This window comes from Chanos chanos, chromosome 4 (assembly GCF_902362185.1).
Source record: "Chanos chanos chromosome 4, fChaCha1.1, whole genome shotgun sequence".
NCBI classification, from domain to species: Eukaryota; Metazoa; Chordata; class Actinopteri; order Gonorynchiformes; family Chanidae; genus Chanos; species Chanos chanos.
In genome coordinates, this window is record NC_044498.1 from 37,952,936 (window position 1) to 37,980,765 (window position 27,830).

General features: G+C 40.1%; 2 protein-coding genes across 3 annotated transcripts in view; both read left to right on the forward strand.

Annotated features, from left to right (window-relative positions):
- golga4 (golgin A4) overlaps positions 1 to 2,878 on the forward strand; it is a 29,527-nt gene extending 26,649 nt beyond the window's left edge. For both annotated transcript variants that reach the window (XM_030770332.1, XM_030770333.1), the window contains 3 exons: positions 687 to 784; positions 2,177 to 2,263; positions 2,729 to 2,878. In XM_030770332.1, the coding sequence (XP_030626192.1) occupies positions 687 to 784; positions 2,177 to 2,263; positions 2,729 to 2,743 (200 nt within the window). In that variant the 3' untranslated portion in view covers positions 2,744 to 2,878. The remainder of the gene's footprint in view (positions 1 to 686; positions 785 to 2,176; positions 2,264 to 2,728) is intronic.
- A 1,049-nt stretch (positions 2,879 to 3,927) lies between these two features.
- The window catches only part of itga9 (integrin, alpha 9), a 54,407-nt gene continuing 30,504 nt past the window's right edge, over positions 3,928 to 27,830 (forward strand). The window contains exons 1-15 of the mRNA XM_030773050.1: positions 3,928 to 4,348; positions 5,367 to 5,494; positions 8,709 to 8,815; positions 11,745 to 11,868; positions 13,400 to 13,467; positions 15,284 to 15,413; positions 15,634 to 15,719; positions 15,877 to 15,939; positions 16,403 to 16,540; positions 16,935 to 17,040; positions 18,391 to 18,485; positions 19,475 to 19,565; positions 20,390 to 20,435; positions 20,525 to 20,679; positions 24,388 to 24,548. Of these exons, the coding sequence (XP_030628910.1) occupies positions 4,161 to 4,348; positions 5,367 to 5,494; positions 8,709 to 8,815; positions 11,745 to 11,868; positions 13,400 to 13,467; positions 15,284 to 15,413; positions 15,634 to 15,719; positions 15,877 to 15,939; positions 16,403 to 16,540; positions 16,935 to 17,040; positions 18,391 to 18,485; positions 19,475 to 19,565; positions 20,390 to 20,435; positions 20,525 to 20,679; positions 24,388 to 24,548 (1,686 nt within the window). The 5' untranslated portion in view covers positions 3,928 to 4,160. The remainder of the gene's footprint in view (positions 4,349 to 5,366; positions 5,495 to 8,708; positions 8,816 to 11,744; positions 11,869 to 13,399; positions 13,468 to 15,283; positions 15,414 to 15,633; positions 15,720 to 15,876; positions 15,940 to 16,402; positions 16,541 to 16,934; positions 17,041 to 18,390; positions 18,486 to 19,474; positions 19,566 to 20,389; positions 20,436 to 20,524; positions 20,680 to 24,387; positions 24,549 to 27,830) is intronic.

Consider the following 27,830-nt stretch of genomic DNA (forward strand, 5'->3'; position numbering starts at 1 on the left):
GGAACCAGACGACGCCCAGTCTTGCTGCCACTGATTTATTGGCTGATTATTGCCTTTCAGAGGTAGATGTGTGCATCTATTATTTGTCTTACATGAGGAGTTGCTGGTAGCTTGTTATTGACTAGTAGCAGTAACACAGCACCCAGGCATCTACATCCTGTTTTTTTTTTCTGCTTGTCAGTGCTGTGAGCTTCTTTACAGGCTACATCACAGAATTTCAGTAGACCGAGACGTGATGAGCAGTGAACTCTTCTCTGAAGACTGACTTAGGCCTCAGCTCATGTTACTTCATTTACCTGTGTGTGTGTGTGTCTGAGACAACCATCTGCTGCCTGTCTCTTTGTTTTAAGCAGTGTAAGATGGACGTTGGTGTTGAGTGTGAGGTGCGGAAATGAAGTTTTGCTGAGTTTATATCCTTGTCAACTGCTTTGTCTGGTTCTCATTAGTCAGAGTGCTGAATTGCCTTGACGTTGCGGTGTGCGGTAGCGTGAAACGGGAGGTGAGATGGAGGGAGGGTGGGAGTGAGGCTGGAGAGAGTAAGAGGGGTGTTGAGGTGTTTTACAGGGAGTGTGTTAATCGCCAAACATTGGCGACTGTTTCTAGTAACAGTATGGGGATTGTTATGTGAAACACCCAGGACCGGGACCCTTGACTAATGGATGTGTGACCCTGTTTTGCCTTCACAGACTCCTCACACTACAGCACTGACGCCTTCGCAGAGCCCACTGAGTTTGAATACCTGAGGAAAGTCATGTTTGAATACATGATGGGACGAGAAACTAAGGTTTGTCTCATTATTACCCCGCTCACAAGGGCCGTTTTCAAAGTTAGTGGAGTTTGACATGCCAAAGTAGTCATGCCACTGGCTTTTGTATGTCAAGGTGAAATACATATTCATCAAAACCGGAATAACTTTAAAGTGCACTGTATGTCTAATGGAACAGCTTTGAAACTTCCAAGAATTGCTTTCTATGAACCCCACAGTGCATAGCAGCACAGCAGTGAATAAATAATCAAAGCAGTGAATAAATAATCAAATTGTTTTGTGGAAGTGAAATTGGTACTGTTTTGAAGCTATGAAAAATAGAGAGAGAGAGAGAACGTGAGGCTGTTGTAAATGAGTGCAGGGTAGGGGTCCGGATGGAAACTAATAAAAAAAAAAAATCTTTTCTCACACAAACCTCCCGCCATGTCAGAATCCCACACAAAAGCTATTCTGTGTCCAGTTAACTGGACCTAATTAACGACTCTTGTCTGTGTAATGGGGGCCAATTAACAGAGTGGTTGACAGGGCCCTAAAGCCAGCAGGAATCCCTCAGGTTTTATGATAAACACTCAGACTCTATGACATCACGACAGCACTCCCAGTGAGAGAGGATGTCCGGCGGGCGACCCGGCAGCTTGAGTCTTATCACATGATTCAACAGCTGCCATTTTAAGAGCTGCTGCTCTCGTTATGCTCCAGAGAAGCCACGCCGTTCACTAAACAGCAGCGCTGTTTCTGATTACCCCTGCATTTATAGCATGGAGCGTGCTCACTGGCGGATCTCTCTGGAATTGATTACGCAGCATGTAGTAGATAATGAGTGTTTTTGTCTTCTACGGGTTCTAATCGCTCTCAGGCACAGGCTCGGTCGGTTTGGGGTAATGGCGTTGCCATGGTTACAGTGGCTGATTGGACAATCCGCGTTAGGAGTTAGCGTCATTGGTGTAGAACATTATGAGCTGTCCTCTGTACAGAAAGTTTGTATGGGTTACAATTGGATTGTAGATAACATGGTGTAAAGGATTACCTCCTTCGCAAGGGCTGGGCATGACTTCATAAGCCAGAATGAGGAGCTATCGAACATACCCATTCATTGTAATGTCTCAGCCATAGTTCGTTTTGTTTACTGTAAACAGTGGTTAACCATCCAGGTTAAGCTTTTCAGGCACATGAATGAAAACACTGTAAATCCTTGTCAAAACACTATCACCGTTCGCTCGGTTGCTGCCAGCACTGACGGACATTAAAACTGTAGTCTCCAGCAGATAAACTTTCACTGCTGTTACTGAACAAGCTTTCACACTCAGTTACGACAGTTTGCGCTTTTTGTATATTTTTTGCTGATACCATTCCAAAGCTGTTCATTTTTTGTGTGTGAGTATTGTTCTTATCTGATCATTTCTTCAACAGACAATGGCCAAAGTTATAACCTCCATGCTGAAGTTCCCCCCAGATCAGACGCAGAAGGTTTTAGAGAGAGAGGATTCCCGAGTAGTGGTAAGTATTGGTCCTGTATTGGTCCTTTGCATGCACCCATCAAAAAGTTTTTCTCTTCATCTATGTATACCAACAGAACTCATAGTTGAGGACAATCCTAAGTCAGGTGTCCCACTCTTTTGTCTTTATAGCTTTGACATTGAGTAATTTATATCATTTAATGGCATAATGGAGCAATGAATGCTGTCACAATTCACAGCTGATGATGCAGCCCATATGCTCAGTTCACCATGGGTGGTATAGGCCTTGAATCTAACTCCAGTTCCATGTTGTATGACATCTACTTGAGCATTAAAATTTGTATGTGACAGTTTGTAGTAGCGTTTGGTTGTTGGACTTTGTCAGATGGTCTGCTGTTTACTTATTTGCTCAAGTTGTGTTGAGATACAAAGAAGTGAAAGAGTGTGTGTGGCAGATGCTGCCAGTATCTTCAGCTAAAGGAATTTGTTTCTGTGTCTGTGTTAGCCCTGGCTGCGGTGAGCTGAAGTCAACGCTTTGTTTGAACTCTGAGGAACAGAAACTGCTGCTGAGAGACGGTACAGAAGGGTGTGCAGAACTGCCATCAACTTGAAAGAACCCTTTTCCTGTCTACTGATGTGTGTGTGTGTGTGTGTGTGTGTGTGTGTGTGTGTGTGTGTGTGTGTGTGTGTGTGCGCTTGCGCGTACGTGCGTGCGTGCCTGCCTGCATGGTCTTTCATTTGTGTGTGCACTATGAGGGAAATAGACAGACAGATTATATGCCAGATTATGAGAAAAATGCCTAATTAGATGCCTGTAAGAAAATTCTGTTTTTGTAATTTAATTCTTTTTTTTTTTTAGTCCAGGTTAGATGGTTACTTTTTTAATTTAGATTTTGTATGAAATGAAAAATTGTGCAATAAATTTGAAATCTAGATTAAACTTGATTTTTTTTTTTCCCCTTGTCTTTCCGTTCCTTGGGGTGTGGTTGCTGCTTATCATGTTTATCTGTTTCTTTGTGGTTTAATGACCTTTATTTTTCATTCTGCACATTTGTCTGTACCATGTATGTCATACCATACGAGTTCTGAGTTCTGGGTTTGTTCATGACAGCTTTTTTTCTTTTTTACCTTTTGCTGTATTTTATGGAAACTGACAAAAAAGAAACATCAGATTGTAAATTGTATATAATCACTGAAAAAACTATAAATCTGTATTATAGGGCACATTGTGACTTGCTACATTAATACATTTTAAGACAACTAATAAAATTTTATTTACTGTAAGCATATTTGTTCGCTTTTCTTTTAACTTTCATCACTCTTCCGGTATTTGTTATCACCGAAATCCAGTTGACAGCTGATTTAGACTACATTTAGTTATACACACACACACACACACACACACACACACACACACAAACAAAAAATGTCATTTACCTGAAAAACATTATCAGGGTTCAGTATAAATTTTACTATTTTAATATTTTAATAAACATGAAACGTAATATCTATCTACTTATTCGCGTATTTCAATCTTACCAAACTTTTTTTTTTTTTTGGTTTTGTTTTTTTCCGGATTGTGTACCGGTAGATGGCAGCAGCGAACACGAGCGCGCTCGCTAGTCAAATGAAATGTGATGCTACTCCGCGGAAACATACGCCTCACCAAGAACCGCACTTAATGCCAGGACCAACTACGAGAAGCTAGTTTTACAGACCCTCACGCAGATGAGTAATTCATGGGGACCGTTATTCGGTTGTAATGGTTTTGTTTTGTGATAGCTACTGTTTCCCTTTGACTCTGTCGTTTCAAATGTAGTTTTATTAGACTCTGAAGATAAGTTTAAATGTAGTTTCTCAAGTCTTTAGTGAAGCAGTAGAACAGTAGAATCTTTTGTTTTAGTTATCATCGCATCTCTACATCAGCGGTCTTAAGGATGTACCAAAGACTGTCCGGAGTTCTGGCTCAGAAAAGAGGCCTTCTGGATGTTTTTTTCATGTTCTTATCCATTTCTTTGACTCATTCCTTCAACATTGACTTACAACATCCCATGGTATTTCGAGGACCAAATGCGACGTTTTTTGGATACTCAGTTTTGGAACATTATCATGATAATACGCGCTGGTAAGTTGTGTTGCTGATTACATGTACGTGAAATGAAATGTTCAATGATACAACAAATACCAGAACTGTTGCGCATTGTGCTGCCAAGTGATTCTTCATTTCTGACATCGTTTTATTACCAAATCAGTGATATTTTAAGAATACGTTTGGCCTATCCCCTGATTAAAACCTCATGGTAGCTTATTATGAAATTCATTGCAAAATTCACAGACATAAAAACAAACAAATAAATAAATAAAAATCGAGAGGACCGCATCTTCCTTCCCTCAAAGCTGACTTGATAACCTCATTGAAGGGAGTTGAAAATGTCTTGAGATGAGTAATGCTCCCCCTCCCATTCTTGTCGCAAACTCTTTTTCGCATTAGATTTCCATTTATTCTTGCAGATTAAGCAGATAAGTAGTTTGTGCTACCAGCGCCTTTCCAGATGTTAAGCGACTTATCTGAGATCTTTGGATAGTCGTAAATTTTAAATGCGGAACGCTGGCAGCTGATCAGACCGTTTTGCATCACTCTTTACGATGTCTTACATCATTTTGTTAAAAAAGTTTTACTCAGACCTTGAATTACAATGTGCGATTCGGCAACCAAACCAAAATACCCGCGCATTTTTCTGTAATTTGTTTTTGAACGTTTTCCCCTCATGCGCTAAACTTTTGAAATAATACATTAATTGAAACACGGACAAGTTGGTCGTAGCTTGTCATGGCTCCATGTAACCCTTTTTTTCTTTACAACCGTTGTAGAGATTATGCCACATTCTTAACGATATAATGTCACTTACAATATTGTGCATCTCAATATCTCCGTGGCCCATAGCCTATGTAAAAAGTGGAGCATTAAGCATGAATTTTGTATTTTATGACCGTTCCTTCAAGATATGTCTATTGAAAGGATTGTATCAATTGAGAGATTCCAAATGAAAAGATTTGTTTCATTGTTAGATAGCTGTGTCTGTGGACAAGATGCTCTCAGACCAGCTCTTACTGGTTTTCCTCTATCTGATGTGTGTGTGCAGGATTCTTGTAGGTGCTCCCAGGGCCAACTCCTCCTTCAGTAGTTCTGTACACTCTCCAGGAGCTGTATTCAAGTGTCGCATCCATAGCAACCCAGAGCGACGCTGTACTGAGATGGACTTGGGCAGAGGTTGGTATACACAACGAAAAAAAAAAGTCTCTGTGAGTCAATGTAAAATTTTGAGGACACACACCACATAATCTTTTTGAGTTTACTGATCTTGTGGGCAAGATTTCTTTTTAAGAGTACTTCTCTTCCCTGAAATTCTGTTGTTTGACGCTTACGACCATGCAAGAACCCATCTGGAGTATCGCACGGCACGAAAACCTTAGATCACTTTACCACAGGACCAGAAAGACTTAACACTGGAGTACTAAAACCCTGTTGCAGTGGTAGAGTATGAACCTTAGAGTATGAAAGCATTGTTCTTCAATTATAGTACACTTTCACTCACGATCAAAACTGCAGATTAGTTTAATACAGAACTCTGCTGAGATCTCAAATACCATTCTGAACTGTCAAGCAGCACTTTAATCACCCTCATTAATGAAGAGCCTGTTGCTGGAATCAGGAATTGCCAACATTTTGAATATACGTGCCCAAACTAATATTTCTGTCTGGCTGCATTAATATTTCTGTATGTGCAGTAGCCTTAATGTACCCAATTTGGAATCAAAGAATAATGTTCTCATTAAGTACTGGATTTTTTACTCTCTCATTTAATCATCTACAATTCATTTTATTGTTTTTGCAGGCCTTTATTGATTTATTAACATAGATTTAGTGTTAATCTGTTATAGTGTTAAGAGTGATTGCCGATGTTCATTTCTTGCAGCTATGTAATTAGCCAGGTGAATTCCTGGCTGCTGATTACCCAGATATTATTCTTCTAACCACTCTGATTTTGCTGAGATCTCACATATCTGTTTTTCTTTTCTTTATGGTTTAACAACTCTTAAACGTCTTAAGAATCAGATATACAGCTGATGGACGAAAAGAATAATGTCTGGCTGCTGAAGTCGAGATATATTTTGATAGAAATGATGAATGTTTTAGCTAATGTTTTCCATGTAGTCGTGCCAAGTATTCAAGTTTTTAGACATCTCCACAGGCCTTCAGTGTCTTTCTTGTGGTTCAGTGAGAGAGAGTGGTTTATGTGGTTTTGATATGCACTCCCCCTCTCTCTCTCTCTCTCTCTCTCTCTCTCTCACTCACTCTCTCTCTCTCTCTCTCTCTCTCTCTCTCTCACTCTCACACTCTGTGAGTGTGTGTGTGTGTGTGTGTGTAACACACAAACATATAAGACTTATGAGGCGTAGCAGCAGGCATGGGTTCTTTGTTTTCCCTATAGCTGTAGCGTAGTCAATTAGCAGATATGAATCACACAGGACAAGAGGTCCAAGCCCCTGGAGCGCCCCCAGGAAATATTGTAGATTATCTGGAGAAACAGTGTCAGTTACACTGAGATGTAAAAGATGTTGTAAATTTATGGGAAGGAGGGAAAAAGGGGACACCAGAAATGTAGAGGTCCATGACCACTTATTTACTCATCCTTTTTTATTGTAGAAAATTTCTAGAATTTGTCTCTTCAATGGTTGAGTGTACATTTTGGCACGGCATCTGATAAATATCAAGTCTGTTTAAGAAATTCTTCAGCCGTGTGCTAATTTTCTCCAGAAGCTTCTTATTTTTGGAGAAAATCTCTGATGTTTTTCCCAACTTTTGGCGGTAGCACAGCCTGAAACTAGGGGCTTTTTTCGTGAAAGTCAAAGTATATGTTCCTGCTGCTTACCTCCTAAAGTATTATGACACATTGTTAGCACATTCCTCCAACATTTATCAGTGAGAACAAACATTTAAAGTTTAACAGCAAACATCAGTCTGAAATCATCAGACATCTTAGGTTATCAAGATGTCAGGCTGAAAAATAGTGTTATTTTGGTATTGTTGTAAGTAATCCAGAGTTTTTGGTCCTGATCTGTGATATTGGGATTATCATCTTCCACAGCCACTGATAACACACATGTAGTTTAACTGTGCGGGTATATAGGTGTGTGTGGATAAATGATGCTTTATTTATCTTTACTAGATCTTTACAGTCATGATTTTATTTTTCATTTGTTTATTGATTTTTAACCTGTATCATGACCTCACAATTATCTGAGGACTATGTAAATGAATTTATTTCTTTTGCTTTATCATTATATGCACTTTCATTCATTTTCAAACTCAGACTAAAATGAATGAAATCTAACGCTCATATGGGAGACTGGAAGTCACTTGTTTTTCTTTTTGATTTCTTTTGAAATCAAATTCAGCCTGCACACTCTCACCTCTGTATCACAGACGGTGTCGTCTAAAGCTCTGGCCCCTGCACACCCCGCTGACTGTGACTCAGTCCACGACTGCACAGAGACAGACAGCTCAGGTCCCACACAGATCTGTAAACAAACATGTCCGTTATTAAGATCACAGGGACAATAAAAAGAGCTGATTCGATGAGATGTTTACAGACTCAGGAGCATTCCTAGCAAATTCTCTTTTGATGAGATGCACAGTGTGTGTCTGAAGGGAGTATTAAGGAGTTTGGCTTGCTTTCAGGAACCGCAAAATTTGTCATCGTCGCACGTAATGAGTGATATTCCCTTTGATCATTTCTTTTTGTTTAAACAAATAAATATTATTGCATGCTTTACATACTGATGGATGGTGTATATACGTGAACATGAATTTATGAGTCAGTGGAATTTTTGTTATGTCAGGTTTTTGCTGTTACTTACTGTAGAGGACAGATTAAATAGGAGGATACACAGTAGCTTTCAACCAGGTCGTTCATCCGTATAAATCTCTTCAAAGTCTCCATGCTGATGCAGTTAGGCTGTGGCAGATTGGGGAGCTGGGTAACTCAAGCCAAAGCAAACACCTACTGTCCAGGGAGCAGTCACTCCTTCCCCCACGAGAATCATCATCGTCTGCCCAGATCACAGGAAACAGGACAAGCACCAGCGGTTAAACACTTTAACACAAATATTGAACCCACTGCTTTTTTTTTTTTATACTGTCTCCCCACAATGATGTACATTGGGTATTTCTGCTTGTAAAACAGATTTCCCTTTAACTTGGCTTGTGTACTTGCACAAAGTAGAACTGTATTTATTTGGGACTATGCACAGTCCTGTCAGAAAACATTATCCACCAGTGCATCTCAACATGAGGGTTGAGGAATGCAGCTGTGTGTGATTTTGGGGATTGGGGAGTCGGGGGTTTGGGGGGGGGGGGGGGGGGGGGGGGGGGTGGACTCCTTAAAGATGTCCTCAGTAATCCTTCCATCTTTCTCATCCAGGAAATAAGCAGAGGGAGTCATGTGGGAAGACATGCCAAGGTGACCGTAGTGACGAGTGGATGGGGGTTAGTCTGGCCAGGCAGGACAAACCCAATGGCAAAATTCTGGTATGTTAAAGTCTGTTAAGACAGGCAATGCTGCATTCACTTTAAAATGAATTCACTACGCATTCGTCTGGTTTTCTTTAAGGTTGACGACATTCTGAGACTTGAAATGCACTCGAATCGGGCGTTTAGCTCAAATTATTTTCTTTTCAGGGACATATAACACAATGAACGTATGTTTGAGCTGAGATGAGGTTGTACATTGAAGGACGCATTTCAAAAATAACACACATCTAACCCTGTTCAGACTTTCACTCTGATCAGGTAATTACTTTCAGCATAGAACAGATATGTACAGTATAATTGAAGGCATATGCTGTCGTCGAGTTAAAAGACCCTGTGTGTTGATGTATAACAAACATTTGCAGTGCCATGGAGTGAGACTAATGTCAGTAGTTTCCTGTAAGTGGAAGTGGTGTGTTAAATTTCAGTTTTTTAATTAGTCATTGTTAAGCAATGACAAAAATTTTAATAATTTCAATTATTGCTCAGCACAAACCACACATTCTAGTAAAACAAGCCCTAGAATTTAAAACATCATTGTTACAAATATTGTTGCTTCAACCACATTGTTAAACTCCAGCTGTTCCTCTCATTAAGAAAGCCAATCTATTGCGCTCAGTCGTTGATGCCTCTCAGTGTTTGAAGTGAGGGCCTCTCGGATGCGATGACAAACCGTCCTTTAGTATAGACTACTCTGAGAGAACTACACAAACAAAACTTCAAACAAAATCATTGAGGTTATTTTTTCCCCATCGGTGAAAGAGATGGGGAGTCTATAGGCAGCTGCCTGGGTTTGTTTAGGCTCCAGCATTGCAGTGGTGGCCCCTGTTCAAGGACAGAGGCCTCGTTAGGTCCATACTGTAGCTCCCTGCTGGGGCTGATGAGGTCTAAAGACTTTCGCTGGCTCTGGGACATGACCGTCTTGCTTTGGAGGGCAGTCTGGAAGCAGACTCCCGTGGGGTGGTCTGAAGGACGTTTGAAGCACCTTTTACTCTCATGAAGACAAATGGGACATAAATAACTGACCGTTCAGTGGAGGAGCATGATGATGATGAGGATGAGGATGAGGATGATGATGATGAGGACAGTAATAATTACGTATGCCAGGAAGGCGTAAGGTAGAAATGTGTGAGTTTGATGCTGCAGCACAGTGCGTGGCTCACAATATATCGAAATGATCAGAATCAGAATCACTTCTGTTTGCCATTACGTGTCAAGTACAGGACTTTGTCTCGGCATGTTTTGAAACTTCTCAACACAGAGTAACAAACTTAGGCTACACTGTGGATAAATATGCAAGACAGAGGGGCAAACACAAAACACAACTCACAGTATATGCTTCCTCTGACTGGTTTATCCTTACAATTAAACTGATGAAAGTGTAAGATATTACTCATCCACCACCTGACAAAAGTAATGATAACATTGTGATAACTAATGATAATGTTTGTGTGTGTGTGTATGTGTGTGTGTGTGTGTGTGTGTGTATGTGTGTGTATGTGTACACCTTTTGACTGCACTCCTGCTCCAGTTTTCCTTTCTCTTTTTTCATTGTAACTGACTCACGATTCTGTGCATGACGAGAGAAACGGCTGTTTGGCAGATGTGAACTCTTAATGTGCAGTGGTCTGCACTCTCAGCCAATCAGCTCTCAAGATGATCAGGCACATGTTGGAGACTGAACTCCACACCAAGTCTGATCCTGACAGGAGAGTGAGAGCTGATTTAACTCCTTTTTCACTGTTAGGTCATTTATTTTCACATATTCCATTTTATGCTTTCCATCGTGCATAAAAGAAAACAGTGTTTTTACTTTTATGAGAAATATGTTCAGTTTTTCATTTAAAAGGAATTCTGGGGATGATATTTTATTAATGTGAATTGTAGATGCTTATCAAATGCTGATCACTGGTTTCAAATGAGAGTTTACTGGGATCAGAGTAATTCTGCCTCTCTGCCGAGCACAGCAGTCCCATGTAAATGTCCCATGAAAACAGACACACACACACACACACACACACACATACACACAAAAAGAGAGACTATTAGTGTTTCCCAACACAGCTCTCCACTGCCAGACAGTCTCATGACTCTTTCTGTGTGCCCACAATCTTTGCAGTTCCAATGGTCATTTCAATGGCCTGTGTAAGAGCTTTGAGAACTTCAGCCACAGTAGAGAAGAGCTGAACTCTGAGTTACAGCTCCCGCAGAACAAGAGGAACTTTACCACTAGCCCCAGGGAGTGGAGTCAGCACCACATTTATATGTTGTTATTCACTGTGTATTGTGTCCTATTTACTCGCTCAGCTCAAGAATGTTTATTTGAAACACAAGAGAGAAAAACACTGTTGAACACAATGTCAGTGAATGTTACTGAAAAAACAGAAGACTTGGACTCAGAGGTACTTTTTTGAGACGGGCTTTGTGAACGGAGGCCGAAGTCCATTCCTGTTTGTGTGTGTGTGTGTGTGTGTGTGTGTGTGTGTGTGTGTGCGCGTGTCTATTTTTTTCATTAAATTCATATCGCTCATCCTGAATCGGGTGTTTTTTAGCTCCTCTGTCTTGGTTTACTTCCTCGAGTAGCTCTGTCATTGTTTGGACCTCAGATGATAAAATGAAGACATTCAGGCCCCTAACCACTTAGCACTTTCTTCCTGGTTAAATATATTAGATTCAAAGTCACATTCGGAGTTGGCTGCGTGTAATGTTTTGCTCTCTGAAGTTAATTCAACACATGTCTCCAAACGGCCTGGCACTGAGATAAAAAGAAGGGTTGTCTTGTTTTGCCCCTCTATATCCTTCAGAATCTTTTACTTATGCTATTAGCATGCTCCAGTCATGTTGTAATGTGTGTATGTGTGTATTTGTGTTTATTTTCTGCTTGTGTTTGCTCTCATTTTCTCTCATCTTTCTCATTAATTCTGCTTAGGCTTGTGCTCACCGCTGGAAAAACGTCTACTATGAGTCTGAGCACATTTTGCCACATGGCTATTGCTCCATCATTCCCCCAACACTACAGGGAAAAACACAAGCTCTCATTCCATGTTATGAAGGTAAAACTCTGCAGTTTTTTTTAAAGTATAAATTTTATACCGTTGCTCTCAGTAGCAGTAAACAGCAAATTCACCAGAGTTAGATTTTCCCAATCTGCACCAGTGGTGGACAGTTGAAACATGCCCGTAGTTAATTTAACTGTGGTGAATTTGTGGTGTGTAGACTGTTCATGTCAACAATACAAAACAAGATTTGGACAGATCCTCTCCAGTCCTACTTGCTGATGATTCCAGTGTTGATGTATTTATAGCATTTCACTTCTTTCGTACATGAAAATGGACTTCAAATGAGGTGAACACAGTAAATCTGTTTCATATGGCTGGAAGTAAAGACATTGCCAAAAAAAATTGTCAGAGATATTTATTGGAAATGGATATTGCAATTACGTTGTCATATTATTTTAGAGTTGATGTGGTCTTCCCAGCTTGTATATATCCATTACAGCGTTGCATCAGCTGGTACCATTTGTTCATATCTAGAGGAGATGCAGTGAGAAGGGTGTTAGTTTATGCTTTACTCCCTCCCAACTTGATGGAAAAGGGAGGGCGTTTATTATGGCATGGGCTCTCAACAAGCTTCACGATGACTTATGGGGCTGCACCCTGTTCCAAGTCTCTAACTGATCTTCTGTCTTTAAAGACTGGCATCAGCAGAGCCTCAAAAATTGTTCTTTAAAAAGGAACACTTGAGAAATGCAAGCGTTCTGGCAAGAGCTAACATCTTAAAGTTTCAAGGACACACAGTGGGATATATGTTGAGGATAAAATATTTGACATGTAGGGTGGCTGGCCAAGGAGTATGATGAAGTTTCTATTCCCTCAGTGATGCTTGTATAAGAAAAAACATTTAGATTATGGTGTGACAGTCATGATAGAAGCTGTGATGAAAAATAAAATGGGACTATTTTTATATAGTGTTATAGATAGTTCTCCCTGAGCGTATCTCTGACACACTCCCACTAACCTTGTTTCCAGTGTGTTAGAGCAGCTATGATTGGTTGACCCCAGAGTATTTGTCTTGTCCGTTGCCTTGCTGAGTGATTTTTAACCTGATCAATATTATGTTAGCTCATTATCTATTTTTACTATGCTAGGTGAGTTCCCTCTCTTTCTGAAATGTGTTTTGATTTGATAGAGTGAGTTCCTATTTCCAGTAGACTGCCCTCCTGATTCATTTCTAGGTCACTAAAGGCACTGTTCTTCCTTCCTTCTGTTTCTCCAAGTGCCTGCATCCCTTAGACTGTGTAGCCATGCTGTCTGCATGGGGCCATGTGTGTATACAGTGAGTTTTGCGGGATCCAAGCCCAATATTTTTTGTAACATGAGAGGCCAACATGCTGGTGCTGCTTTAGTGTTTGAAGGGGGGTGAGGGGTGGGGGGGGGGGGGCTTAGCCTACGGATTTCTTTTGGATGGTCTTTGACTAACTCCATATGGAATGCAGGAAGAGCTCCAGTAAGTGCTGGCTCAGACCCACAGTGAAATAATTTGTGGTATGTTTCTTTTTCTTTTCTTTTTTTTTCTTTCTCGCAGACTATAAGAAGATGTATGGGGAAGAGCATGGCTCGTGCCAAGCGGGGATAGCTGGTGTTTTTACGGAGGTCAGTACCAGTGCATGTTTGTGTGTTTCGCATGTGTGATGCAGAGGAGATGTCTCTCTCCCCTGGTTCGTGAACTGTCGCCTGTTTATTTGCTATGCTCCTCCTCTGTCTACTCTTTCCCTTTGTTGCCTCAAAGCCAGTAACAGATCTGGTTTTCATATCTGCTATATGAATGAAAAGTTCAAGTGGGGTAATAAACTCAGTGCTCTAAAAAACACATATCTTGATTTGTAACTGTTGCAACTTATTTTGTTTCACGTGCATTCTCTCCCTCTTAGAAGATACCAAGAGAGATGGAACTTATTATCAGTCATGTTTTGGAGCAGGACAGAACTGTCACTTAAATTTAACATGTTTTCCTCACTGTGCTCCTGCCGTTGTTTGAACTAGCACACACAAATACACTGTGATGTCCGTTTTCTGAGTGCGTGAATACAGAGTGTTTATCCCCATGTCTGTCTTTGACCATACCACAGCACCGTCTAAAGTCCGGCCAGCTTGGTACTGTGACATGCAGGGATTGATTAACCTTTTGCCCAGTGGAATGCTGGGAAGAGGTACAAGAAAATTGTCTGACAGAAGGCATGCCCAGTCCCAAATCATTTCCAAGCCATACCCAGACTTAAATTTTTCACATTCACTCGGAATATTGCCTCCTGAAAAAAATGATTTGTTAATTGAATTTAAAGCAGATAGACCAGATGGTGTGGGTATACATGTATGTATATAACCCATATATGTAATGTACACAGATAAAGAACAAGTGATCAGTGAATAAGGAGACATGTCTAAAATATTGAGCACTGTATTTTTGTATGATTTCTTTAAAGCACCAAAAGCCCCTAATAAAGTAACAGCTTACCCTCACGTGCCTCTAGATGACAATGATAAGAGATCATAGGGAATGCAGCCAATGGAGGCCGAAACTAGAGGAAAGTTCATTTTAATCTCTCTCTCTTCTCCTCTCTGGGGGGCCAACACTCAGGGTGATCCACAGATGTGCTGTGGCAGGACCTTATCATCAGAGACTTGCTTTTTACTCACATCTTGTCTGACCATTAAGGACTTAAGCGTCCAAACCAGATGGTCCATCTGCAATGAACTCTCTCACTTCGTCATTCTGATTTTGACGGCTCTGTCAGAGGTCTCTGTGTTGTGTGTTTGGCCGGAGTGACCCCCCCACCAAACAGCATTTGTGTGGTTTTTTCTTGTTTCCCTTGAAAATGCAAAATACTGTATTATACATCCATTTGTGGTTTGATCTAATCTTGAAACAAAGGCAAAAGCACGAGAGCCCTGTCACCCTTATTTATTACTGCTGTGATATTCCAAATAAAAGTCCGAATAGCATTTATGAGAGTTATTCCTGCTATCGGTGAAAATGGGCTACGAATATGGTGAGTTTAGAATTATTAAGTTATTTATGGCCTAATTAGGTAAACATTTTTAGATTACTGTAATAATGGTGGTTAAAAAAAATTACTTGATGTAATCGGAGCATAAAGCTATGCAGAAACTAAAACCATTCACAGCAGAGAGAGTTCTCTCAGGACCAACAGCTAAACTGGAAGATCAAAGGAAGAGGCGACAGCTGGGATTTTGGCTTAGTCTCTGGTTAGGGGTATATGGAAACTGCATAGTTTGTGGTCACTGGTTAACCAGAATTTTACTGAATGTTCTGTTTTTGCTCTGATAATTCAGCTATTCATTTTTACTAAAGAAACTGCAGTAAAACTTCATCCCTTTGGGTATGCTCCTTGAGTAAAGGTTTAGGTTTGTTATGATTATGTTCTCTTTGATTTCAATAATATTTCAGGAACTGGTTGTCATGGGGGCTCCAGGCTCATACTACTGGATTGGGACAGTTAAAGTATTCAACATGACCTCAAATACTCAGTACAACCTCAACAGAGAAGACCTAACCTCTCGAGGTTACAGTTATCTTGGTAAATATCTGATCTTTTCAATCTGTATAAGCAACTGTAAAAACCTTTTTTGCTTAACTACCATGTTTTGGATTTTTTCGGTTGTTGTTGTTGTATGTTTTTTTTGTTTGTTTGTTTGTTTGTTTGTTTTAATTCATTCACATTTGTTAACTGTGCATTTCAAAAGCATATTAAGTTGTAATTTCTCATGATTCACTGATATCGTCATTATGTCTTATAGGTTATGCAGTAACAGCTGGTCACTTCTCCTCACCTTCAGCCATTGATGTAGCAGCTGGTGCTCCCCAAGACAGTGGTGGTGGAAAGGTAGTTCTTCTCACATGCTTCGTGGATCCAACAGAGATCCTATGACATTTTTCTAAAATATGTTTGTTTACTGTTTACTATGTTTGTCAGCATGCAGCACGTCCTGACATTACAGACATTTTTATACAATCCTAGTATTTGTTTGGTTTTCCTTCAGGTTTACATCTTCAGAATTGAGGGTACATCTCTGGTTAAGGTTTTTGAAGCCTCTGGGAAAATGGTGAGTATCAGTTTTGGTCAAGCCCAACATGTGTTATACTTCAGAGAAAACCTTTCCCTGTATCTTGTTCACAATTTACAACTGATGACTTCAGAGGGTCTCAGGCAGTTAATTGTTTTCTTTGAAGAGTCACACTGTTTATGTTTATGAAGAGATCCGTTAAGAGAGTAGAGAAGGTTCCAGAGGCAAAACTCTGCCAAAACTCTGCATTCCATCTGAAGTTCTGGAGAGCATATTTTAAATCTCCAAACAGTGATATCAAAAGTTACATGGTGCACTAGAGTAATACGCTAAGATAAATATGTCTGGTCTAAACAACATTTGTGAAAGACGACCTGAATTTGGGAGAGTAAATGAAGGAAAGCTCTGTGTGCTGATGTAGCGATAAGTAGACTTGAGTGCCTTGAATGTGTGCCTAGTGATGAAATCTGACCCATTGCTCTGTGGCTCGGCTTGGTTCCAGATGGGCTCATACTTTGGCTCCTCATTATGCGCAGTTGACGTGAATGCGGACGGCCTATCAGACCTGCTGGTAGGAGCTCCCATGCACAGTGAGATCCGAGACGAAGGCCAGGTGTCTGTGTACCTCAGCAGGGGCAATGTGAGTTCAGTTGATATGTCATGAGGGTGTCATAAACATTGCTGACATGTATTTGTAGTTTTTGCTTAACTTCATTGTAAATCGTTCAGTATATGTCAGTACCTTTGGTTTGCATATAGAGAAATGTTGCAACTTTCATCGAAATGTTAGGAGGGCCAGGATATGTAAGATCGTATTTTTAAATAACTCACTTGTAACTGTCCGAAATTATTTTAATAAGAAGAGACTTGAATTTATGTCGCCTGCCAATGAAGCGAGGTTATTTTTATTGTACTTCCAGTTTATGTTAGTGCACAGGGCAAATTGCATTTGAGTGTATCCAATCATTTTGAAGCTTTTTACTACATATACATCATGTTCTCTCCATGTTTTTAAATCTTGTCTGTGTACTCAGGGAGTGATGGAAGAGGTGGAGATTTTGAAAGGTGATAATGCATACAATGCCCATTTTGGAGAGTGTATTGCTACAATTGGAGACATTGATGATGACGGTTACCAAGGTTAGTATTTAAACTCTCCACTCCCTCAGATGTTTGAGTGCGGGCATGCATTGTAGTTGTGAGTAATGTATATTTTACCGACCCTTGAGCAAAACATGTAATATCGGAGATACAACATAATGCATTCTTTTTACGTTGTTCTTGTGATATACTGATACACACAAACAAATGACGTCCCTTATTTTCCTGGCCTCTGATTATTCAAGAATTTCTCAGCATGGGGGTTTTACCTTTGAGTATTTAAAGTTGAAAATCAACTGAAGTGGTTGGAAGCCTTTCCTGGTGTCAGATCTCCATTTTCTGATTAAGCCAGGGCTTTTCCTGTTATGATATAAAGTTCTGTCTCCTGGCAACGTCACTGTTTTTCATGTGCGGAGGAGGCCCAGCTATGGCTTTGGAATGAAAGGACTGATAGAAATAATAGACCCAGAAGATCATTTAATGAAAGGTCGTGCTCTCTGGAATGAAAAACGGGAACAAATTAAACAATTCAAACATCAGTTTTAAGTCTGTGAACACTGAATGGTTTTTGGTACCTATGAAAACAGTACTCGACATGAAGGACAGTGCTGCTTGATTTAAGTGGCTGTATGTTGCACTAAATTTGAATTAAAAGTGACAGTTTTTTTGTGGAGAAGCAGACCTCACCATTCACTGTACAATATGGTGTCATTAAAAGGGCGTTCCGGAAACATCCCTGGAGTGATCGGCCTTGTCTGTAGGCTATCCAGTCAATGGTGCATCTTGTAAGAGGTCATATCCGTAAATGATTACAAGATGCAAAGATGTTTCCTCTCGGACCCTCTGACCCTGTGATACATAGTATGGTAGTGAAAAGCGGGATACAGCCCAGTTACATGAATGCTATAAAACCAGCCCTATGTTGATTAGCTTGTAACTTGGCTCTGTATAAACCAAAAAGGTTTTGTATTTTGTCACAAAAAAGTGATGGCATTCACATTTGTTTAGCTGACACAACCGTAAAACTCTGATTTGCAAAAGTGTACAAAAATGTGATGCAGGTGTACATCGGGAATGTTTTCCTTTGTCTGACTGCCAAATTAATGCCTGTTATATTTATACCATCACTCAGACTTTATGACACTGTTTCCATTCCTGCAGAAGTCTCATTGGTTTTTATGAGCACTGACAACTCTTAACTGTCTATTAAGTGACTTAACACTATGTCTCTCAGCACAGCCATGGCTTAAAGCAAACATGCTTTTACAGGGGTCTTGACACACACAAAGTGGCCTCTTGCAGTTTGACTCCAGTCATGCCATTCTCTGTCCCCCTTCACCCCCCCCCCCGCCCCATCCCCTTCTCTCTATCTCTCTTACTATATTGTAGATGTGGCTATAGGTGCTCCCAAAGAGGATGACTATGGTGGAGCAGTTTACATTTACCACGGCGATGCAAAGGGGATCGTAAATAAATACTCCATGGTAACCAGTTCCAACCGTTATCACTTATAGTTGCTACAGAAAAGTGAGAAGTTTTTGTATGAAGCGAGAAGATAATAAGTAATTGAGCAAGAATGTATTTTATTAAAAACTTTACACAACAAGGAAATGAAACTCACGACTCAATGGAATAATCAACATCAGAGAGTAATAAATGCTACATTTTGTGCCATTACTGTTAAATGATAGTAAGTTCACAACTCCATCACATCTTCTGATCATTGTTTTAACTGTCATAGTTATGATTTTGCTTTTGATGTAAGCTGATTCCACATCTACTGCTTATTGGACCTCACAAACTTGGGGTGTTTGCATTGCACAATGCATTAGATTGCTGAGTTGAAAAGAATCCAAAAAAGAGTGTTAACAGGCAATCGGTCATCAGCTGGAGGAAGAAACAGCACATTTGATGAAATCACAAATTTCACCCTGCTTACATGATCAGTCATTAGGGGAAACCATAGTGCCCCAATCCAGTGTTTTATATATTTGTGAATGTACGTGTAATTGCCACAATAAATGAAACACATGGATTAAAAAGTATAAAGAAAAAAGTACAGAGAAAGGAGGTTACTGAGTTAATTAAACAGTGAGTATTTCATCATGCTTAGAGACATGTACAGAAATGCTGAGAAGACCCAGTCTTACATTATTTTGGCTGCCATGGCTCAAAACAGAGAGAGCAGTAACTTTAAAAGAGGGTTGCCCAAGCCAACATTTTCCACATTAAGAAAACACCAAATGATTTGAAATGATTAACAAAACACCAAATGATGGAAAGAATGGTATAATAGACACTGTTATCTGTTCCAAAGCACATTGAAGCTGTTCTGGATGCTATTAAGGCCATTTATGTGGGTGTTTCCTTCCTAGCAGTTATCTTTATCTCTTTCCTGATTGGACTGTACATACAGTAGCTTGATTATGATTTTATAGTCCTGTTGATTCTCTCTTTACTTGTTTATTTGTAGAGACTCTCTGGACACAGCATCAACCCCATACTGAAAATGTTTGGCCAGTCAATATCTGGCAATGTGGACATGGATGGAAATGGATATCCAGGTTTGGCCAAACTTTAATCGTTCAGCAAATTCCACACCAGACAAGAAAAGTGATGTGCTGAAGTAACCTGCACTGACAAAGAAAAACACGCCAGAACACTACTTGTACCCATCAAACTGACTGCTCACAGAACACACAGCCTACACATCAGCCAACATTTTTTTAGACCTTGAATGAATTTCTACTCACATACTTGTTCAAAACAGCCTTAAAATCAAGATCTAAATATCAGTGACAGAGTACCATCCAAAAAGCCTGTGTCCATTAAATTAGTTGACATTTCTGAGATCTGTTAAATGTCTCCCATTCAGATCTTGAGGTTTAAAAGTAATTTGAAGGCAATTAGAGGCTTCATTTTTCGTATCTTGTCTGGTTAAAAAAGAAAACTGGATTAATTATGTGCTGGAGAAGATTTCAAGCAGAGAAAAGCTCAGGAATGTGGATGAAGTGGCGGCTTAATTTTCCATGCCGTACTTTGACACATTCCCCTGTCTGCTCGGTTCTCGTGATTCTGTGGTCTTAGGATATTTTGTTTACAACATTCCACAGTGGACACTTGGACAAAATTGGACAAAAAAAATGGACTTTACTCATTGATAATCATAAGTCAGTGTGCATTAGAATGATCCACAGTTCTAGCACTGGTGCAAGATTGCAACACTGCATTGAAATCTGTACAATGACATACTGTTTTGTCTCTGTGTGGTTTCATTTTCTCTTCGTTCATTGTTATAGTATTTTTGCCTGATGTCGAGATGGGTCTGGTTGCTAGACAATGGCTTCATCTACTGCCTTATCTTATTGTTTTTTTCTTATCTTTGCAGATGTGACTATTGGAGCATTCATGGGTGATAGTGTTGTGTTGCTCAGGTGAGTGAATTCCTCCATAATTGTAAGTAGCATAATACACTGAATTTGTATCAGAGCAGTGACATTAGTGTGTGTGTGTGTGTTTGCAGGTCCAGACCAGTAATCACTGTGGATGTATCTATTTTCCTGCCTGCGTCCATCAATATCTCAGTACCACAGTGTCATGAGGGCTCCCAGAACCTGAACTGCTTTAATGTGATCGTCTGTTTGCGTTTCCGTGGGAAACATGTGCCCGGACAGATAGGTGAGAAGTGCTGCTTAAATGCTGATGTAAGGAGAATGAACCAGGCATTCTAGGACGGGGGGTTTAAGGTGACAGCACATTCATGGCTCCCACTCTCATAATGAGTGGAAAGGGATTAGGTGGGGTTGGTGATCTAGAGGTGGGTCATCTCAAAATTCAAATTGTTTAGTTTGTACCTTACCATTTGTTTTTTCATCCTTGAACCCTTTCTGTCAGCAGTATAAGGCCTGTTTCATTTCTCAGAATGCTTTTGGTTTGTGTGCCATGTGATAGTTCCTTTGAGTAAATACAGTGAAGTGGATACACACTGAAAAAAAGAGTTTCCTCTTCTTTTTTTTTTACATCAGATTTTTAAATATACAAACAAAGGAATACCTCTATTTCAAAGAAAATAATAAATTAAATGGGAAAGAAACGAAGAAGAAACCTTTTTTACTGGTGCCCCCTCTTCACTGTGTTTAAATTCTGTGCTTTATGGATTAGTATCTTAAGGCTGAGACACTTTGCAACACTTTGAAAATTATGTGTTACTTGCAGCAAAGACTGTACAATCTGCTTATCTCCCCTTGAGCAGCCCACTATAATCACTGTATTCTACAACCCTCTGTTTTTCAATACCACAGACATGAATGTGCTACCTGCCAAACAGGCCTGCATGATATGAGGAAAATCTGCGATGTGCGATAACACTGTACAATACTGCAATGACGATATGACTGCCGACAAATAAACAAATATTGAAGTGTGCATATTAGCTATACAGTTCCTGTATCTATCTGCTTTAATAGGTACACTGCTAACATAGACCCCAACAGTGAATAGCCTATTTCCACTGAATAACTAAATTAAATAAATTATTTCGTATGATGGAGTATTAGGGCCGCATTGGGGCAAATGAGATTTCTGAGATTTCGAGAATAAGGTTGTAGGCCTAATTTTATGAGAATAAAGTCATATTATTACAAAAATAACGTCATAATTTTATGAGAAAAAAGTCATAATATTACAAGAATAAAGTTGTATTTTTAGGCTACGTGTCATTTTAGAGGGGAAATATTAGAAGAGCAGCCTGTCGCCTGCGTTAAAATGAGGAACATGGAGCATCTTGTGAAATTATATTTTAGTATAGGTTTCACAAATAATGAAATACTTTATCTTTTAGCACATCATGACCACATTATCATAAGTATCAGGACTTTGAAAACATTGTGCAAGAAACTGTGACTGTGCAACAGTGTTAGAGACAGACAGCAATTGCCAGAAGCAGGCTCAAGCTGCCATTGACTGCCCTCTCGCCTGTTTTGTTGGTTGCTGGTTATGTATTTTCCTAAAAAATTATGTTTTTTTCTCAAAATTTTACGATTTTATTCTTGTAATATTATGTTTTTTTCTCATAAAATTACGGTATTCTCATAATATCACAACCTTTCTCTTGAAATATTATGAATTTATTCTCATTAAATTACGACTTTATTCTCGTAATATTATGACTTTTTATTTTAATTATGACTTCATTCTCATAATATTATGACCTTATTCTCGAAATCTCCAAATTATTTCCCTCAATGTGGCCCTAATTCTCTGTCATAATTTCGAAAATGCTTTTATTGAACAAATTGTTCGACATGTTTTACACAGTACCCGTATTTGTAACACGTCATCTCTCCTGAATCCAAAATAATTCCAAATAGCAGAAGTGCCAACCACGTTTTCCTCGCTCCTCTCCCCTTCCTCAGCCATTACGCTAGCTAACCTCGCCGTCGCCACCAAATAATAATAATAGTAATAGTAATAATAATAATACAAGTTTATTTAGAGCCCAATATCACTATTTGTAGTCTCAAAGGGCTTTACATGTCTATAACAAAGTCAAATCAAAATTATATTATCCATAAGTTAGAGAAAATAGCTAAGTCTTTAGTCTGGTTTTAAAGGTATGGAGAGAGTATGCCTCCCTAATTACTGTAGGTAAACCATTCCAGAGGAAGGGAGAACGGCAGGAAAAGGCTCGGTTGCCAGAGGACTTCTTTTTAACTCTTGGAATGACTAATAGTCCAGAATCTTGAGAGCACAGGGTGCGAGGGGGGTTATAGCGTGTAAATAATTCAGATAGGTGGGCCGGTGCAAGCCCATGCAAAACTTTATATGTTAATTAGAGGACCTTAAAATCTGCCCTTTCATGAATTGGGAACCAATGAAAGGAAGCCAGGACTGGTGTAATGTGGTCAAACTTCCTTGTTCTGGTCAGAATTCCGGCAGCAGCATTCTGGACCAGCTGAAGACTTTTGGTAATAGAGGCAGGAAAGCCTGAGTACAGAATGTTGCAGTAATTGAAGCAAGACGAGATGAATACATGAACAATGGTTTCTGCATCAGCCATACTTAGAAAAGGCCTAATTTTAGTGATATTACGGCGGTGATAAAAGGCAGTTTTGGTTGTGTTTTTGATACAAGTGACTAGCGAGAGACCAGAATCAAAAATCACTCCAAGGTTTTTAGCTGTAGAGTTGACACCAGTTAATCTGAGGGTAGTTGACGGCTAGCTGGGACTTCATCTGATTGGCCAAATGGTGTGAATGCATGGCCCTTGTATCCAAGGATCCATCTGATAGGTCAAATGTTTGCATGCAGAGTGTGAATGTAGGGCGAATGCAAACAAAATAATTTTTCTTATTCAACGCATTTCAGGCAGTCTTTTGCGATGCGTTTATCGCGCATGTTCATATCGTGATGACGATGAACATTTGATTTATTGGTCAGCACTACTGCCAAACATGTGTCCAGGTGCTAGGGACACCACCCCTAACCATCTCTTAGCCCCATGTGGTTTGTCTGTTTGGTCATCAAAATTTTGCTGGTTGAAGTCATTGCTTCTTAACTTGAAAGTACACGCTGGGTGCTGTCCTAGCTAATCCAATGGGAGTCTTCTTTAGTTTAATAGTGGGTGTGGTCAGAGGTCAGTCAGTGGGTGTGGCTGTTAGGACACAGGAAATATTGCACTGTTATATAAGTGGCTGGTCTAGACAAGGGGGAATAAGGCCTCTCTGTTTGACTGCTTGGCACTGCAATTGGAAAGTGCTGTACTTCGTGTCTGGTGACGCTTTAATGAAAGCCTCCCTTCCGTTGCCTGGGTGAGGTCACAGCATCCTCTCTGAAGAAAACAGGACCCCGTGGTCTGATTCAGGAGTATAGGGAACCCCTCCCTGAGTTTCATTGCAGTAACAGCCCAGTGTGGGCGTTCGCTCTGGCTGAAATGAGTTCCAGTGCGTGATGTCCAGCAGTGAGAGGGTTAACTTAAAGCATTACTCATGCCTGACCTCATGCCTATCATCTCATGTCAGTCGTTTGAACAACATATTTTCTTAGCGCACCAGCTATTTTGCTAACTGCCAGGAAATGAACTGAAAAAGGGATAAGTTGGATGTTAGCCCAGAAAGTTCTCTGGTTGTTACAACAATTCCCGACTACCATCAGTGTTAGAGTGTGCCATGTTTCCCTGCATCTTCAGTAAGGATGTGGATGCTTACATTCGGTAGTGCTTTTGACTCAAAGACATAAACAAGTTAGTTTCAAGAGTTGTGCCTGACACATGGCGACAGGTTGTACTGCTAACCCCAGCTTATATCCCCCCCTCCTTTCTCTGTCTCTGTCTCTCTCTCTCTCTCTCTCTCTCTCACTCACTCACTCTCTCTCTCTGTATCTGTTCAGAGCTGCTGTATAATCTCACCGCTGATGTGGAGAAGAGACAGAAGGAGCTGGCCTCCCGAGTTTACTTCTCACAGAACGGTGAACAGACTGGTGTTATTAGCCAGCAGCTCAGTTTGGACATCAACAATGAAGAGTGTCATCGCTATACGTCCTACGTCAGGGTGAGTCCTGTTGAAACTTAGCACATAAGCACAAGTTCCTTTTACACTTGCTGCAGTCTATATTACCCTCAGCTCCCCATACCCTACTCATTACAATTCAAATCTCTAGTCTCCTCTTTACATTGTACACTCAACACCACCGCTGAGGTTAGGTTTAACCCTCCTCACACTCACTGTTGCCAACTTTAACATGTTGTGTGTCTTGTGTCTAATCTGTGCATTGCCCAATCATCTGTGCGTACACAAGACTGAGTCACCCCTCCCGATCAATGCAGTGCCATCAACTCACAGTTTATATGAGGGTGGATCCTCTTCCAGCTAGCCCATGGGCTGTCTCTGTCCCGTGTGACTATGTTTGTTTGTTCATGTCTTTTACTGATCTTCTGTTTTTTTTCCCATGACCCGTCGTGCATTCACCCTGCTTTTGAAGCCAAGCTATGTTGTGCTGAACTTTATTTTGCTCTGACCAAACATCATTATTTCCAAATATGTCTATGCACATATTTTTAATTTCCTCTTTATTCACTGGTTTTATATGGTTTATATGGTGATTAGTCAAATGCCAGATAAATTATCCTGACATTTGTGGTGTCACATACTTGTAATATGCCTATGCAGCAATCATCCAATGTTATGGTAGTGGATTCAGTCCCAGTGTTTTGGATGAGACTGTAGGTCCTTTCTCATGGAAGCTGCAGTTTACCTCTGAGGCATTCAAACAAGTGGCCAATTACCTTCTAAGCTCTGAGGCTGAGAAGGTTAAAGAATGACCATCAGGTGACAAAACCACAGCATGCATCTGAGGCTGATGGATTTAACATAAGGTCTTGTTTTCAGTCCATCTAAATGAGTTTTATGAGAACAGGATAGGAGACAGTGTTCTCACAGTTAGACTCTTGTCTGTTGTCTGTAATTGGCCAATATTAGAGAGTTTAGTCTCTGAATGAAGGCATGTCCTTAGTGCCTCTGTGTATCACCAGTCCTTATTAAGCAGCCCCACACAAAGCCTGTAAATTTCGTTTACCCTCTTTATGAGGGCCTTCAGGCCACAGCTCACTGGGAGACCTACTGAGAGGAAGGGCTTTCCCATATTCTACCCTATTTTTCTCCCCTTATCAAAGAACATGTGGAAAACATACTCCAGCAAACTACACAGCCTAAGACTGCTTAGCAGTTACATATACGGAAAGATTAACACTCTGTAAAATTTACTGATTATTTAACATTTGCTTTGTGTGTGTACACATTTTTCAAAATCTTTTGGAATGGTTGACATCCACGTGAGAGCCGCGCTTTGGGTGACTGCTAATACAAATGTTGAGTTGAGTTGTGACTCTTTTAATGTCTCTTTAACAGCTCTGGGTGGGCAGGCATGTTAACATTGACAACTGGTATCTGCCTTTTAGCCTACTGGCACCTGGATGACTGAGACTCAGTGTACCAATGGGATAAACATACTTCTACTTGAGTAAAGAGAGACATTTGTCTACCAGGCCACACATGTCCAGTGATATCTAGTGTATGGCTTACTTTTTTTTTATATGAGCTAACCTGGATATTTGAATAAGGGTTATGCTGTACACATTTTATGATTTGGAGATGAGCTTTTCTCAGTGGTCCTGTCAATAAGATTTTCTGTGAAAATTTTGGCAACATACATTTGGTGAAAATGGATTTGAATTGCACGGTTAAGTTCCCAGTGCATCACTGTTATTACACCTGTGTGCAACCTGACATGAAATGTTAAGGAATGTCTATTTTGAGATGTCTGAAAGGCACTGCATACGTATTTCACCGGAGCTCTGTATGTAAATGATTCATTGTGCTCACATTGCTTCTTCTCCCCCCTCCCATAGATCTGTGTTTGAGTTGGCAAAAAATGCTGTGTTTGAAGTTTGCTTAAGTTGTCTGTGAGGTGTGTTTAGTCTGGTCATGCTTGGAGAGATCATTGTTGGTTTTAAGTTTTAGAGACCTCTGTATTTATTGTGTAAATTGAGCTGTGTAGTGGTTTTAACTGCTTTCGCAAGTTATGTACTATTTCTGCACTTAACAAGGTGCAACAAAGTGACTAACGACCGAGACTTCTGGGACAGACAAAACAAATTTAACATGTAAATGTAAACTTATAAACATGCTAGCTGCCTCTTGTGCGAAGCGTTCTTTTGTGAGACTCATAGAGGCCACAAACAGATGAGAAAGCCATGTTGTTTTTAACTCCTAGCTTCAAAGTTTATCTCCAACTTGATTTTGTATATTGTGTGATCAGTGCTCAAGATCAAATGAACCTAATCCCTGTCATCAAACATGATTTGGTAACAGTCTTGGGGTCCAGTCCGTTTGGCCAATCACATCATTCAGCCTGCTTTAGTGTCTGCCCACATGGGCCCGGCCTCCTAGTCGCTAATGGAGGTATGATAATGGAAAGCAGCTGGTCCTCCCCTGGGTTTCTCTCTTGGGGGGAACCTGCTCTCTCCCCGTTAAAACACACAGTGAAAACACTGTAGCCCACTGTGGACAGTAACGTCACAGCAGGCAAGAATGGAGGCTCATGTTGTGTCAACTGGAACCCCCGGCTGGTTCGGGCAACAGAGAGTCGTTGGGGTTGAATGCTCTTAAGTCTGACACGTGACGATGTGCTAGTTTTACTCACAGCCTTTGCCCGAGGCGACTGCACTAGTCTGTGGATTGTATATTTCCAACATATTTGGCAGGGAGGAACATATTTTCTTATCTATAGCCTGTTTTGTTATTAGTACATAAAATACCAAGTAGATATTTATAACTACAGAGTGATTGAAGACACTTAAGTCAGTGTTAGATAAATGTGGCCTTTGTGCTGCTCTGTTATTGCTTTTCCACCATTATAATTTGTCTGAACTAATTAATTAGCGTAGTACGTATGGCATCCATATTTAAGTTGTCAAGCAGATAGTCTTCCCTGACTTTTGGTGGCATCACATACAGGTTATGAAATGTGATTTGTGAAATTACTACTGTGTTTTTTTTTAATAAATGGTGGAATTGTGTTTCAGAATGACACCTGTAATGACAACAAAACTAATCAACAGTGTTTTGTTAAATTTAGTATTAGCTAACCCTGTAAAAAAGCAAAGATAAAGTAAAATGGCTGACTTTGAACAAACCTGAACCTCGGCCAAAAGAAACACAGACGCCTGTTAAAAAACACAGTTCACAAGTAAACTGTAACAATCATAACAGTGATGCACGAGAACTATGGATATTATGTAACTGTTTCATGTTGTTCGTTTTAAACATGTTTCT